The 15,840-nt window shown below is 34.2% G+C and overlaps 1 protein-coding gene across 4 annotated transcripts in view; it reads right to left on the reverse strand.

Annotated features, from left to right (window-relative positions):
* Nucleotides 1-15,840, reverse strand: part of CBLB (Cbl proto-oncogene B) — a 76,630-nt gene that overhangs the window by 20,971 nt on the left and 39,819 nt on the right. For 3 of the 4 annotated variants that reach the window (XR_014175328.1, XM_081952468.1, XM_081952467.1), the window contains exons 7-13: nucleotides 15,274-15,411; nucleotides 14,238-14,325; nucleotides 12,646-12,807; nucleotides 6,689-6,892; nucleotides 3,547-3,732; nucleotides 1,968-2,336; nucleotides 1,035-1,129 (exon numbers count right to left, since the gene is read on the reverse strand). Coding sequence is in view for 3 of the 4 variants with exons in the window: in XM_081952468.1 (XP_081808594.1) it covers nucleotides 1,035-1,129; nucleotides 1,968-2,336; nucleotides 3,547-3,732; nucleotides 6,689-6,892; nucleotides 12,646-12,807; nucleotides 14,238-14,325; nucleotides 15,274-15,411 (1,242 nt within the window). In the remaining variant the exon portion in view is untranslated. The remainder of the gene's footprint in view (nucleotides 1-1,034; nucleotides 1,130-1,967; nucleotides 2,337-3,546; nucleotides 3,733-6,688; nucleotides 6,893-12,645; nucleotides 12,808-14,237; nucleotides 14,326-15,273; nucleotides 15,412-15,840) is intronic. The other variant, XM_081952469.1, reaches the window with a different exon arrangement.

A 15,840-nucleotide genomic window follows, 5' to 3' on the forward strand; every position in this document is an offset into this window, starting at 1 on the left:
AGAGAGGCTAATTTCGAATTCTGAATTTTTAGTTTGAATTTTTAGGAAAAGTAAATAGTTTTTTTTACTCTTTTCCATTTTTATGATGGTAGGTTGGTGTCCATCGTAATCCACTTTCCTCAAGTCTGGACACTAGAACTGCTAAAACTTTTTTAAAAATTGTTTTTGAAACATTTTCATCAAAATTGTTTTTGAAACATTTTCATCAAAATTGTTTTTGAAACATTTTCATCAAAATTCTTTGAATGACTTCTATAATTAAGCATTATTTGTGTGAATATATGCCTTCAAATCAGTGTTGATGCCTTGCGAGTGCCTGGAAAACTCTTTACAGTTCCCCTGGCAAGATTTTGGAACTGTTTTGCCACTGTCACCTCCCTATGGCTCCAAGAAGTTACCCAGAAGCTTCATGACAAAGCAGAAATAGAACTTATAAGTCTCCTAGCAGTTGGCAGGATTTATGAAAGGTTCTGGAGAGAGTCTTTCGGGAGGTAAATCTATTCTTCCCCCATTTTAGAAAGTGTTTTTTATCATTGTTTAAAAATGAAACACTAGATCAACCTAATGACTCCTAAAACAGACTTTATTTCTCCTGGCAAAGAGCCTATTGTTTCAACAAACAGAAATGAAAGAGAAGATGACTGGTTATTTCTAGAAACAATTTTTTCACTTTAGTGAATTCAAATTGACACAACATTATTATTGCCTTATTAACTCTGATTTTTCAGAGTTTTGTATGCATCACAAATTCTGCATCTTTAAGACTTCAAATCTAAGTTTTGTGATTATCATTATGAAATGCCTATTAACAGAATCTGAAGGAACTATGATATGGTAACTTTCAACATTTATTCATATTTTTTTGCTCTTATAAAATGCTTTTAAATATATTTTTAAAATTCATCTTTGCACACTTCTAGATAAATGACGATCTGAAAAGTCCCAAATTTGTGACTCAATACATAATTCTAATTCATAAAAATAAAAAATCTGCATCCTCATAATTTGTATAATTAATGTTCTTAAAAACTTACTTCATATTTGGCATGGCTGTAACAACTGGTGGGGGAGGTGAAATGCGAAGTGGAACATCATATTCTTCATTACCTAGATGGCCATTTGAAAATATCTGCAAGAGATAATTTCTCAGGATGGTAATTTGCAAACTACACGCAAGTAAAATGCTCATTTGCAACATTTTGAACCCATTCTCATCTTTAATTTTATGTTCCATTCCGCCTGTAATCAATATAAATTTCATGTGTTCACACACTATAAATAATTCATCTAAGGTTTCCTCACAGAATATGTAACAAATATAACAAATATCTAGGAGAGAAACAGCTCGAGCTAAGAAATTTCCTGACAGTGAAAACAATTAACTAGTAGAACAGCTTTTAGAAGTTGTGAATGCTCCATCATTAGAGGTTTTTAAGAAGAAATTGGAAAGCCATTTGTCCAAAACAGTATAAGGTCTCCTGCTTGTGCACGGGGTTGGATTAGAAGACTTCCAAGGTCCCTTCCAACTGATACTCCATTTTGTATTTTGTTACCTAAATAATTCAGCTACGGTTCCCTCACACACTTTAATACGAATATTCCTTAAAATGTCTAACATAGAATTTTTTGGTTTTTAGTTATTTTACTATACAATTTTCAAAGAAATTATAATTAAATAGGCCACTAAATGTTATATTACATTTACCGTTATACTGTATTATTATTTAAGCATTCGTGTTCATTAAACTTCATATATTGCATCATGTATCTTCTATTGGTAATTCATGACATAAGAATTGTGGCAGAAATCTTGTATCACGCATCTGAGTTTGCAGTAAGTCCAATTATCATTTTGTATAAATGACTTCCTATTACTTAATTATTTTATACACTTCTCAACAGCAGACTTCAAGTTCAATATTCCTAACTAAAACTAAACTTCATGCATCATGCCATCTGGCTCTTACCTTGGTACCTTCTAAAGGTAATTCAGGGAATCTGTGCTTTCGTAGAAATAATGGATCAGAACCCATACGACAATGTCTTCCATTCATATTTGAGCTTGCAGTAAGTCCAGGTTTGGGACAATTATCATTTCCTACTATACGACATCCCACAATTTGATTATTCCCACACACTTCTCTGGGGCACCAGGCTTCAAGTGGCATTGGTTGTTCTCGGGCAGATACACTTTCAGGATGATGCAAATGTCTACTTAACCTATTATCTGGAGGAATGGGTGGAGGCCTTTCTGGTGGAGGTGGAGGTGGATCTCGTATTGGTGGTGGTGGTGCTGGAAGAGGCTTGTCTTGTTTCCTCATCATACCTGGAGAAGACTGAGACATAACACAAAATGAAATGCTTCATTAAGTATCTAATCTATACTTAGCAACAAATACAATATTTTAAGTCACTTTAATTAATATCACTGGCTAAAATGATCAGCATGAAATTAAAAATTAATAGTGCAAAATTATTTGAATCAATCAATATAAACACACCCAAATGTAAAAGCAAACCCATGTTATAAATTAAATCTAGAAACCAAATCCTTCAGTTAAAATAACCTTAATTAAAATATCAAATAACAATTTGCAAAGTTCAATAAATCAATATCTAACCATAATCAACCATTTAAAAAAACTCATCAAATCAGAAAAATAAAGTACTAATGCAGTACATAACCAAGATGTTTGCATACATATGTAAGCATATATTCTCAATAACTTCTTTTTCTTTTACTATGCATCAAATGTTTGTTTAAAAATCTGTTTAGTGTTCCAGCTATAATCCAAATCTGGATAAAACATTTATAAAATATTATTTCCCTTCTCATAAAATACTATCGTTATTGTAATTAGAAGTAGTCTCCATAATTTTCTTTCAACTAATTGTAGATAATAGTCTTGAGTGTCTCACATAATTTTATTTGCTCTAGTATCTGTGAAAGTAAGTATAGAATATATAAGTAAAATAATTAACTTTATAAGATAACTTGTGATTTGTGAAAAGAACATAGACTATCCCACTGATTAGAGCATCCCACTATATAGAGACATAGGATGGTTTGTATATATAATAATCATAAAAAGTCACAGAAAGTATCGAAGTATTAACACAAGAAGGAGATTAGGCTGTTAATTTGAGCTCTGAACTTGGCAATTTGGCTGCAAATGTTTGGTCACCATTCGGGGAGACATCATCAGTTCAAAAGGCAGTGATGATGTCTCCTCGAATGATGACAAACGTTTGCACATTTCAACAGGAAGGAGAGCTCAGAGTTCAACAGTGAAGACACACATTACTTTATATAGTATGCTTTACTTGTTCTAATTATTGTTTGCTTTTCCAAATACATAAAAGTATTGACTTAGTGAACAGAGAAGCAAAAGCTTAGGTGCAGAAATGGTCACAAGTTAATTGATTTCAGTGGATTTGAATAAAAGCAGAAAAACCCTGAGAACAGCAACTAAAGAGATCCTCATTAAGCTTCTAAGAAAAATAATGTTAAATTCCTAAAGTTCTATTACTAAATTGTACTTTTACCTTTGGTGAGTTTGTCGGGCTGGCACAAGGGGATCGGGAAACTCCCTTCTGTATTAGGTCCAATCGAGGAGGGACCGGTGGAAGGGTAAGATGGGATCCTTGTATGGGATCAGGAAATGGTTTCCTTCTTTGAGCAAGAGGAGATGATCCTGGAGATGTCACTGGGGAATTCTGTCTTTCATTACACTGCAACAGAAGATGTTAGTATGTCATATTCACCATTCAAGGAAAGCACCAACTTGTAAGTTCTTACTAGACACCTGTCAATTATAACTATATAAGATATTCAGACTGGATTTGGCATTTTTTGTCATTCTATCGAGTCTTTCCCAAGGACAGGCAGATGTGGATGTTTGATGGGGTTAGATGTATTATCTAAGGATGCAAACTGTTTTGGGTAAAGCTGCTTTTTCAATTGACTGCTGGTGAATTTGTCAATGTCAATAATGTGCAAGTGTTACTCGAGTTGCTTTGGGATTGCACCCAAGGAACGTATGACTATTGGTAAGAACTACATTTGCTTTCTTTTTGCCAGACATTCTATTTCTATTTGCTGATCTTTCTATTTTATTATTTACTTTATTAATATTATATCTCACTTTTAAAGAAGCACTTAGCAAAACTCAGTTCTTTCTCTTCACAATTTTATTCATAAATCACACCCTCTGCTCATTTAGCAACTACAATCTGTTCCTTAAATCAGAACAGAAATGGTCATTAAGTAAACAGGTGACTGAAAGAGATATGTTACAAAAATCACTGGTTGCTGCTCTCTCTTTCAAATAACCTCTCCCATACAGTGTCCTATGCCAGACCTATTTTGCTTTAAAAAGTTATTTATTCCTGACCTGCTTTTCTGCGCAGAGCAGCCCTTCCCTAAAAAGTGCTTAACAAGCTAATCTCTGTGACCTTAATTGATCCACCCATTGCTGCCTGAAACTGACCAGAACCTTATTCAATTTCACATTGAAAACTTTTTTTGTCATGCCAATAAAATTTGGTAGAAAACTAATGAATTTGCTGTTAGGGTTGTTAGATACCCTCATTGTCTCCTAAAATGTTTCTTTATATGAAGCCAAAGGTTTGATTGGAACTTGTAAAACAAGTGGAAATCCTGCTCCCTCAACAGAGACAACCCAGCAAAAGTCAATATAATTCAGTCTATTATCTGTTAGACAACTAGCTTTATACAATTTGTAGTTTCATACTGCTTGGCTACCTCACTCTTTGGAATCTTGTAATATCGTTTATGCTGGTGTACGACTATAATAAAGATTTGATTGATTGTAATGGCTTAAATTGAATCCTAAATGTTTTGCTGAACCATTTAAAGCTAGTTATTTTTCTCTGTCAGTAACTTAGTACTCTATCTATCTTTTTTAGTTTTAGTTCTTGGCGTTCTTTAAAACAGAAAACTAAGCCTTAGCAGAATGTTCATTTTTATAGTTGGATGTTTTCTGAAACAAGACTGTTTTTGTTTTCTGCAGTGACTGCCATTATGTTTTTCAGGAGATAATTTAAAAAAAAAAAGATCTTAAATTATTATAACAGTAATGCCATCTCAGTTCTTTAATCTAACACCTTGATATTGAACCATACTGTGTAAGATCAATTCTAAAGAGTCCTTTAGATAAGTAAATGTAAAAAGACTATCATCAGCATATAATTTCAATTTCTGTTCTCAGTTTACTAATTTGGTTCCTGAAAATATATTGGTGCATATATGCATGCCTGCACATGTTACATACACAGAGGGACATAAAATTATACCAGTGGCCAATTTTATGCAGGCTGGATATCAGCCAGCAGTCAGCATGATTACCACCTAGTCAAGAAATTCAAGCCAACCCAAATTGTGACATTGTTGTTAATGATTTTGTTTATATTTACTTGTTTCTTTTTTTGCTACCTTCATTTATTGGTTTCCATTTGCAAATTAAGTGAGAGAAGTTCTAGAAGTCTATCCCCAAATTATCCTATATAGGCTAAGGCAACAGTATTACAGGCATAAACACAGTTTAAAAATACCCACTCAAAAATTTGTTCTATGATAAGCCTGCTTTCAAACAACTTTTATGAGATCTCTTAGAATTTTTTGTTGAAAATGGGTTGAAATATAGTAAAATATGAAATATTAGCAGTACATGAATAATGAGTTATGGAAAGATCTTCAGCTATAAATAACATATTGTACATACATGAGTGGTGACAAAATAGGTTGGCAAAAACCAAAAAAATACAATAGCATAGATACTAGCAACTGTACTTCAGCAACATTTGGATTGATACAGCTCAGAGTTCTATTGTAGCAACTCCCCTTCAACTGTGATTAACTATTATATTTAATGGAATATCGGAGTGAATCTGTCTCTGATACCTGGTTTTAGATAGAAAACATAGGAAATACTCATGTACCCATACCTTTCTCATGGAAGTACTTAGATTGTTACAATTAGAAATAAGCTGCTGAGCTAAATGGTTCCTTATAATAATACAAAAAGATTCTTCTTATTTTCCAACACTCTCCACAAAATAAAAGAGAGAATGCATCCAATGAATATACAATGATGTAATTTAATCTACTAGTTCATATTTTTACAAATAGTCCTCAATTTGCAACAGTTTATTTACTCAGAGTTCAAAGTAACAACAGCACTGAAAAAAATGACTTATGACTGGTTTTCACACTAATAACCATTGCAAATTCGTTAATCTAGGGATGTCAAGCTCAAGGCCTGGGGGCTGAATCTGGCCCACAGGTTGGTTAGATATGGTCCATGGGGCCAACTTGGAAACAGCAAAGGACCAGCCCTTGGTGCCTCTGCAAGAGAAAATAGAGCTTGGGAGGGTCACGGGGAGCTCTCCCAAGCTCCATTTTCACTGTCAGAGGGTTGCAAGATGCCATTGCAACCGAAAACAGAGATTGGGAGCCCATTTTTGATGGCAGAGCCCTCGAGTCACCACAGATACCCCCACACAAGTGACATCGAGCTGACCACGCCCACCCTGGCCACCCAAGATCAATTACAACTCTTATGCAGCTCTCAATGAAATTGGGCTTGACACCCCTGCTTTAATCAATGTGTAAATTATAATTGCAAATTACAAAGTCATTGCATATTTCAGGAAAAAAAAGAAGTACCTTTCTCACAGAAGCTAATCGATTCATCATCAAACACTCTTCTCTGTCATCATCATCATCAAAGTCAAGCATAGGAATACCAAAGCTGTCCAAAATACTGCAGCATCTTATGTTTTCATCTCTCGGATCAAAGGGATCTACAATTATGGGTTCAGTTCCTTTGATTTCACAACGACAAAAGGGACACCCTTGACCATCTGATTCCTGAATTATGAAAAACAAAAACGCAAAAATGCTGATAACTGTTTAGAATTATTTTACTACATAGAAGATTCTTAAGGCAATGAAAAGCATATTAATAGTATTTTTAAAGTCACAGATGCAAATATGGAGATAGAGGGGGGGGGGGACTTCAAATGAATAGCAGCACCAGCAATTTTCTATTACATATGATGTTGGGAAAAATCAATGGCAATTGGACAGACTATCACATTCTTTTGTTTTTATATAAATAAGATACATTCATGCCTTTCTGTAAATCTCAATATATCTCAAACATATTTAGAAATTGGAAAAAATAATATTATTCCTCATATAACGGAATTTAACTTACCCATCTTGGAAAACACAATATTCTTTACTTATCAAAGAATGAAGTTATATAACCTTACACGGGAAAAGACCCGAATACAACAAAACCAGCATACCTACACCCGTGAAAATCTACGAAAACATATGTTTTCGTAGATTTTCACGGGTGTAGGTATGCTGGTTTTGTTGTATTCGGGTCTTTTCCCGTGTAAGGTTGAGATTGTCTTTGCAACGTTTCGGCAGGATCTCACCTGCCATCTTCAAGCCAATCATGATACAACCACACAACCAATCATTCCACTTACTGAAACAAAGCCAGCACCCCATCCCCTCCCACCAAGACTTACAGAAAGACGGCAGCTCCGTTCCCATTTTAAGCCCACATTTTGAGCCCACGCTTGAAGATGGCAGGTGAGATCCTGCCGAAACGTTGCAAAGACAATCTCAACCTTACACGGGAAAAGACCCGAATACAACAAAACCAGCATATGTGTGTGTGTGTGTGTGTGTGTGTGTGTGTGTGTGTGTGTTCGTAGATTTTCACGGGTGTAGGTATGCTGGTTTTGTTTTATTCGGGTCTTTTCCCGTGTAAGGTTACACGGGAAAAGACCCGAATACAACAAAACCAGCATATATATATATATATAAAATATAATCAGTACAAATACAACACAAATATAAAAAGGCAACATTAAAAATAATAATATGGTTTTCTTCCTGCATGGTCTTCTGTGATGAGCTGAAGGACAGAAAGAGGGAGTAGTGACCTTCCTCCCATATTTAGGCATACCAGGGGTTGTAACACAAATACATACCTATTTCCCTGGCTCAACTGATAAGGAGGAGAGCCTATGGCTTAGTGGCTAAGACTCCTGCCTAACATATAATACAGCCCAGGTTCAAATCCCAGTAAGGGTATGGCTAGCTGATGAGAGCTAATTAGCTCGAAATACATCTATACTAGTCTCCCTTTATTTATTTATCAGTACAAATACAACACACACACACACACACACACACACACACACACATATTCCTTTGGGAATATTGCATAATATTTTATAATATTGAATTGTTGACACCAGTTGAAAAGATACATGCTGCTATTTGTGAGACTTTGGTTTTTATCTGATTGATTAATTACCATCATGTTGGTGTTGACTCTTAGCAACCATACATTTTAATTGTGAGAAAGTAGTGCAATAAGATAATGATCATAAACCTATTCAATGCAGGAGTCTTTTAAGAAATCTATATTCAATTTACTTATATCAAATATTTCATTAAGAAGTTTAAGGCGTTTTCCCTTTAAATTTTTACAACAATCCCGGGAATCAGATTGTAGCAACTCATCAAAAGTTACCAACATAATTTTATGGCTGTGTGGGTATGCAAATATGGATCTCCTTAATCCAATTATCACATTGCAGTGGCTTTATAATCAATACTGCTTATGTATCATTGAACTCATATTTGATTTTCTGAACAGTGGAGCTGTAACTTACATAGTAAAAAGTTTAGGGTTGAGGAATATAATCTTTTAGATTACTAAGAACTAAACTGACGTCAAATTCTAAAGTCTCAGATCAGAAGAGCCAATTACCATTATCAATCAATACAATACAATACAATTGCAGAGTTGGAAGGGACCTTGGAGGTCTTCTAGTCCAACCCCTGCCTAGGCAGGAAACCCTATACCGTTCAGACAAATGTCTATCCAACATCTTCTTAAAAACTTCCAGTGTTGGGGCATTCACAACTTCTGGAGGCAAGCTGTTGCACTGATTAATTGTTCTAACTGTCAGGAAGTTTCTCCTCAGTTCTAAGTTGCTTCTCTCCTTGATTAGTTTCCACCCATTGCTTCTTGTTCTACCCTCAGGTGCCTTCTTTGTGGCAACCCCTGGGATATTGGAACACTGCTATCATGTCTCCCCTAGTCCTTCTTTTCATTAAACTAGACATACCCAGTTCCTGAAACAGTTCTTTTTTTTTTATTAAAAGAGTTTTGTACAAACAAATTTTCCCCCTTTTCACCCCCCCTCCACACAATATAAATCTCATAGAAATGCTATACCCCCCAACCCCCCCGCAAAAATTCACATTCAAATATTATACCAAACACTTTACCCCCTCCCCTCCCCCCATCTTAAAATAGATTACTCATAACCCCTCTCCTCCCAACAAACACTATATAAATTTCTCTTAAATTAATAATAACACATTGATCATTTTCTAAGCTAATTTAACATCTATAACTCTTAATATAAATTTCTCCTAGCCTAACAATGTTTCATTAGTCCCATCTTCTAATTTATTCATACATATATATTGCCCCACCCTCCACCCTAACCCTCCCCCACCTCCCACACAAACCCACCCCCCTGACTTCCGCTGTATACCACTCTAACAATTCCAAACATCCCATATACTATTTACTCTGATCATCTATCGGTCTAAACATTCTTACCTAAAGGCTAGATAATAACTCCTAGTCTGGTATTTATTCTGTATATAATCAATCCATTTTGCCCATTCCTGTGTGTAATCCTCCTGTTTCTGAGCTTTTAAGAAAGCTGAAATTTTTGCCATTTCAGCGAACCCCGCCACCTTCTGAATCCATTGATCAATTGTCGGCAAAAAATCTTTTTTCCAATGTTGCGCAATCAACAACCTAGCTGCTGTAACCATATACAAGGCCAATTTTGTTTCCCCTTTGGTAAAATCCTTAACTATACCCAATAAAAACATTTGTGGAGTGAATTGTATTCTTTTCTTAAATACATTCTGCATAACCCACCATATTTTTATCCAAAAAGCTTTAACCTTGTTACAAGTCCACCATACATGAAAAAAGGTAGCATCTAGACACCCGCATCTCCAACATTTTGGTTGAACATTTGGGTACATGCATGATAATTTTTTAGGATCTAAATACCATCTGTAAAACATTTTATAGAAATTCTCCCTTAAATTCTGTGACTGTGTAAATTTAACATTCTGAACCCATATTTTTTCCCACGTTTCCAACTTAACCACTTCACCAAAATTCTGAGCCCATTTAATCATACAATCCTTAACCAATTCACTTTCTGAGTCTCTTTCTAACAGTACATTATATATTCTTTTAACTTGTTTTGGACCAGTCTCTTTTATCTGCTTAATCAGTTCCACTTCTTTATCCATAAAGCCGACCCTGCGATCTTCTTCCCATCTCTTCTGAAGCTGTATGTAATGTAACCAATTTAAAGTAATTCCTTCTTCCAACAGCTGTTCCAAAGTTTTTAACTTCCATTCGCCCCCATCAGCAATAAGCACATCTTTATATAAACAACCCCCGAGTGACTTAATATTCATAATCCCCATGGTGTCTGCAAGATCCAACCAAAGCGGTATTTTATAATCCCAATTGGGCCGGTGCTTCTTCCATATAACTGAAACAGTTCTTCATATGTTTTAGTCTCCAGTCCCCCATTAATTTTTTTCCTCTTCTTTGCACTCTTTCTAGAGACTCCACATCTTTTCTATATCATGGCAACCAAAGCTCAATGCAGTATTCCAAGTGTGGCCGTACCAAGGCATTAAAAAGTGGTATTAACACTTCATGTGATCTTGATTCTATCCCTCTGTTTATGTAGAACTGTGTTGGCTTTTTTGGCAGTTGCTGCACACTGCTGGCTCATATTTAAATGGTTGTCCACTAGGACTCCAAGATCCCTTTCACAGTTACTACTATTGAGCAAGGTACCACCTATACTGTACCATTACTTATAAATATGTAAATTATATACTTTAAAAAAAATTATACATAAATTAGGCATTTAATTTACCAAAGCCTTTTTAAACATTATAACACAAAGCAAGATATCCAAATTTTTTTTACTGAGAGACTTAAACATTAATTGGACCTGGTCAACTGAAAAACTGGTGGATATCAGTAACCCTGCTATAATTAATATAATCTTATACAAATGAGTTATTTTTGTCTGTTCTCTTTAGCTGAACTACAAAAATATCTAAAATAAAAATAAAAAAATACACACATGCTTCAACCTATATAATTCAGTTTGGGTTTTGGGCAGATACTTGTCAGATTTTTAAATGTTTGCTACAGAAGAAGTGCGAATTTATTCAATAAACTCTGCTTTATGCTTTAACGTAAGATATGGATCTATGCAAAATTATATATGAATAAAAAAGCAAAATATAGTTATAGTAATATATACATAGAAATCAATTAGAAACCTTCGTTTACAGAAAAAAATCATCCCATCTTACCTTATTTTAGTTGTATTTTTATTTCAGTGCCATTAAAACAAAGGATACCCAACATGCACAGGAACTGATCGACCTTCGGCATAAAATATCATGCAAATGTGATTTTGTATTCACTAAGGAGCTGGGAGTAACTTATTTTATTAAGTAAAACAGATGCTTTATTATGATAAAAAAGTACCAGAACTTTCTCCTTAGGCATCTCTAACAAACCATTATGACAGCAATTAAACACTAACCATTGGCAAGTAGAAACTGAACTGCTGCAGTATATTCCCTTCATCAGCTTGTTAATTATACAGAAGTTAAATGTGCAGTGAAATTTATTTAAAACGAAATGACTGTTAATGAAGGAAAGCCTAATACTCCATTTACTTGGATGTCACTTGCTAAAGTTACAGCTAGACTATTTATTAAATGTTTTACTTTTATTAAAAACCTACATTCCCACTGATGCTATGACCCAGAAAAAACCTATGATATTGTGCTTCTAATTCTATATTGTTTTCAGAATAGCTCCCAAGAGAACATCCCTATCAATGAATAAATAGGAAGATATTTTTCTAAAAGAGGATTCCTATAATTTATTCAGCCTCTTAATATTAGCTAATTTTTCTGATTAAGTGATTTCAGAAGTTACAATGTTGCAGATAAAATATTCTTACTGACTGAATATTCATCTTAGGTGGGAGAATTATATTGTTGGTTGATTTTTGTTTCATTTATTTGAGAATATTTTTCTTTCCATGCTCAGTTAAGTCCCCTTGCTATTACAAGTATCAAACCCTTAACAGCTACTTACAAACAAAAATTCAGAGCATTCTTTAAATAGATTTACTAGATAGGAGAATAGAATTAAGTTACATAAAATTTGGAAATGTTAAGTTCAATACCCAGGTTTGTTAGTACCCCGTTTTTTTAAAAAAATTTCTTCCTAACTACCTACCGATACACTGCATTTTCCTGATAAAGAATATAAAAGTGTTATATGCTTACAGTATTTTGAAAGAAGTTATGCTATTTCCCTACATATGAATAAACTATCATTTCAAGATTTATTCCTACAACTAAAACATTAGTTAATGTATCAATAGAAAAAAGAATGAGAAGTAGAAAAAGGACATGTATGAATTTGATTACAGAAATACAGTTACCTGCCAGGCGGTCAGGCAAGATGTACACATCAAATGTCCACAAGGTTCAATCTTCACATCCTTGTCATTTTCAGCACAAATTTTACAAAGCTGGAATGTGGAACCCATTTCACAATATAATTCATATTGTTCCTGAAAAGGAATGACTGCAATGAAGAGCCTCTGAAAATGATAATATAAGAGCTACTTGGCTTACCGTTCAGGTTGCAACTTTTATATCATAGCAAATACTAGTAAGACAAATTGTTACTGAAGATATTCATATTTATATATGTTACTGCTTTTTCAAACAAATATGAATCTATTTATACAAAAATTCTATTGCTCATAAACAACCATAACAAACCACCACAGCCTTGTAGCATCTTATCTAAAAGAAGTTATTCTGACTCAAATTTGTTGCACAAGAATCTACTTCTTCAGAGAAATAAAGTATGATTTGGTTTAATTCAAACATTACCAGTAGAGACTGAATTTTTAAGCAGAGAGTCAGAGAAAAAAATAGTCTTTTGAATCCCATTCCAAAGCTTACCATCAATTGCATCAGTTAATGGCAAAAGGGCAGTAGTTCATTAAAATTTGGCCTAATAGATTTATTCAGGTTTCGGAAAGTCCAAATACATTTTGTAGTTTATCTAAACCAGTGGTTCCCAACCTTGTTTTGGCCATGCCCCACCTAAACATCTTTAAAATCTTGATTCCCCCCCACCCCCCATGACATATAATTCTAACTTTACTCAAAAAGTGAATTCTACTCAAACGGAGCAAGCCTAAAAGGCCATTAACTTGGTTTAAACAAAGTTCAAATTGCCCCCATTAAAATCAAATTGTCCCCCTGTGGGGTGTGGGCCCCACATTGGGTACCACTGATCTAAAAGCCTCAAGCCTTTTAGAAAGGAATATTTTTCTGATATTTATTGGATTTGGTATTATTTAATAATACCAAATTTTGCTAATACAATTGTTATATTGGTGGTAATACAAAGCCTTGACCAGAAACTGTGCTTAAAGTATATTTTTCTTTTAGAATTTTAAACAAAGATTTGTTGCCGTTGTTGAAATAAATACATTTAAGATTAGGGGAAAATACAAAATATGGGTAAAAATCCCAAAATACTGTAAAAAAGTTGAACAGAACAATCTTAAAACTTCAATGTGATGATGAACAACAGGAAAAAGAGAAGGGAGTAACACTTAAACAAAACAAAATGATAAAAACAATTTTTAAAATCTACCTGTCCCTTTGTCATGATTATTTTTCAGAAAATTAAATGAAAACAAGTTTTGAGTTATTTTTTTTTCGATAAGAATAACAAATTCATTAAAATAACATGCCTGTAGTGATGCATACTTAAAACATATCTGAAGTATCTTGGCAAATCTTTTCTTAGTATGGTTAGTCCAGTCAAAACTGGATTTTAAACTCATACTCAGAATTTTCATGGTCCTTGAGATATATTGAACTGCTGCCCCCAAAACCCTTCATCACTACAGTTATTCTGAGTGCTATCAGCCTAATATCAGTTATCATCATTAGGGGACACAATACATAATGAATAACATATACTCCAAGTGAATAACATATAACATACCTGTGTAACTTTTATATGATCATGTGGAATAGGTTCACATAGTCCTGTCAGATCAGGATTGTAACTTCGTCCATCTGGATAAAGATAGCTGAAATGGAAATAAATATTTGGCTCTTCATTTATATAGCTATTGAATACTTAAGATGATGACTGAACCGTTTTGCTTTTTCCATTACAAATAGTCTTCAGTTAACTATGGTAATTGATACAAGAATTTCCATTCTAAGTGATGTGTTTGTAAAACTTTAGGTCATGTAGCACAACTTAGTAATGACAGTTGTGGCAATCCAGTTGCCATCATTAAGTAAGGACTACATGGGTTTTTAAGCAAGGATCTCACATGGCCATGACTTACTGCCAGCTTGCCCATTGACTTTGCTTGTGGAAAGCCAGTAGGAAGTCACAAATAGCAATTATGACTGCAGCTTATTGCAATTGTTGGAAATCTGGGCGGGTTGCTAAGTGCCTGGCTCATGATCATGTAACTTGGAAGTTGCATTTGGCAGAATTTTGATGACCAGTTGTAAAATTGTTGGTCTATTTGTTCAACAATGTCACAAATTTGAACCATCTCTGAATGAGTGATATTGAAAGAACATCTATATAAGTATCTTCTGCTAAAAATTCCTGTCCAGAAATGTCTCTGTTTTTCATTGAAAGATCTATATTCTTACTGTCTTCCACATAGAAGACTCTGCTAACCGCACCTCACTTTCCACTGCTGATTTCACTTCATAGTTGAAGTGATCATCATTCTAGTCCAATTCTCAGTTGAACGTTTTAAGGTAAACTAGATTTTACAATTATAATAACCAAATCAGATCAAGAATCCTTTAAATTAGGGGTATCAAACACAATTGCATCGCAGATCGTGTCATGACGTATCAGGATTGTTTTTGCGCCTGCAGAGGCAGGATGTACATGGCCTGCATGGGCCATATGTGGTCCGCGGGCCACGTGTTAGACACCTCTGCTTTAGCTTGTGCTTGTTGTATTAGCAACCCATACTTTCTATATATAAATAATTTATACTCACAATCCTTCCCGGCTGCCATCAATTAGTGCTTGAAATAAAGGCTTATTATGTGGTATGGTCTGTAAAATATTTCCATCTCCAGTGACATAACCAATAGCCCATTGTCCAAGTCGAGTGCAACTTAATCTGAAAATGTAGCTGTAAAACAAAAGGACAATGCTATAGTGAATAAAAGAATTGATAAAGGCAGGATAAAAATAAATTAAAAATTAAAAAAGAGAAATTAGAATATTTGTGCAATCTAAATTTACCAATATTTTTCATTTTGAAAAGTAGATAAATAAAATCTTATGTTGAGCTTTGTGGAAATCTAACTATTTCTTAATTTAGTTGTAATCCCAGTGCTCAGCTGAAACTTTACTGTTTGACTAACAGTGTATTATAAAGATTAAAAACAGTTTCTTTACTGTCAAATAGTTCTACGTACTATGTGTTGCTCCCTCAATTCCTATCTATAAGGGTCATTATTGTAAGTGCTTTTTTTAAATATATGGCTCACCATGTCACTAGTTTTCCTATCACCACTCTTTGGAAATGACACCACCACAAATAATTTTCTTTTTATAG

This window comes from Natrix helvetica (assembly GCF_964273705.1).
Source record: "Natrix helvetica genome assembly, chromosome: 4".
Taxonomy (NCBI): Eukaryota; Metazoa; Chordata; class Lepidosauria; order Squamata; family Natricidae; genus Natrix; species Natrix helvetica.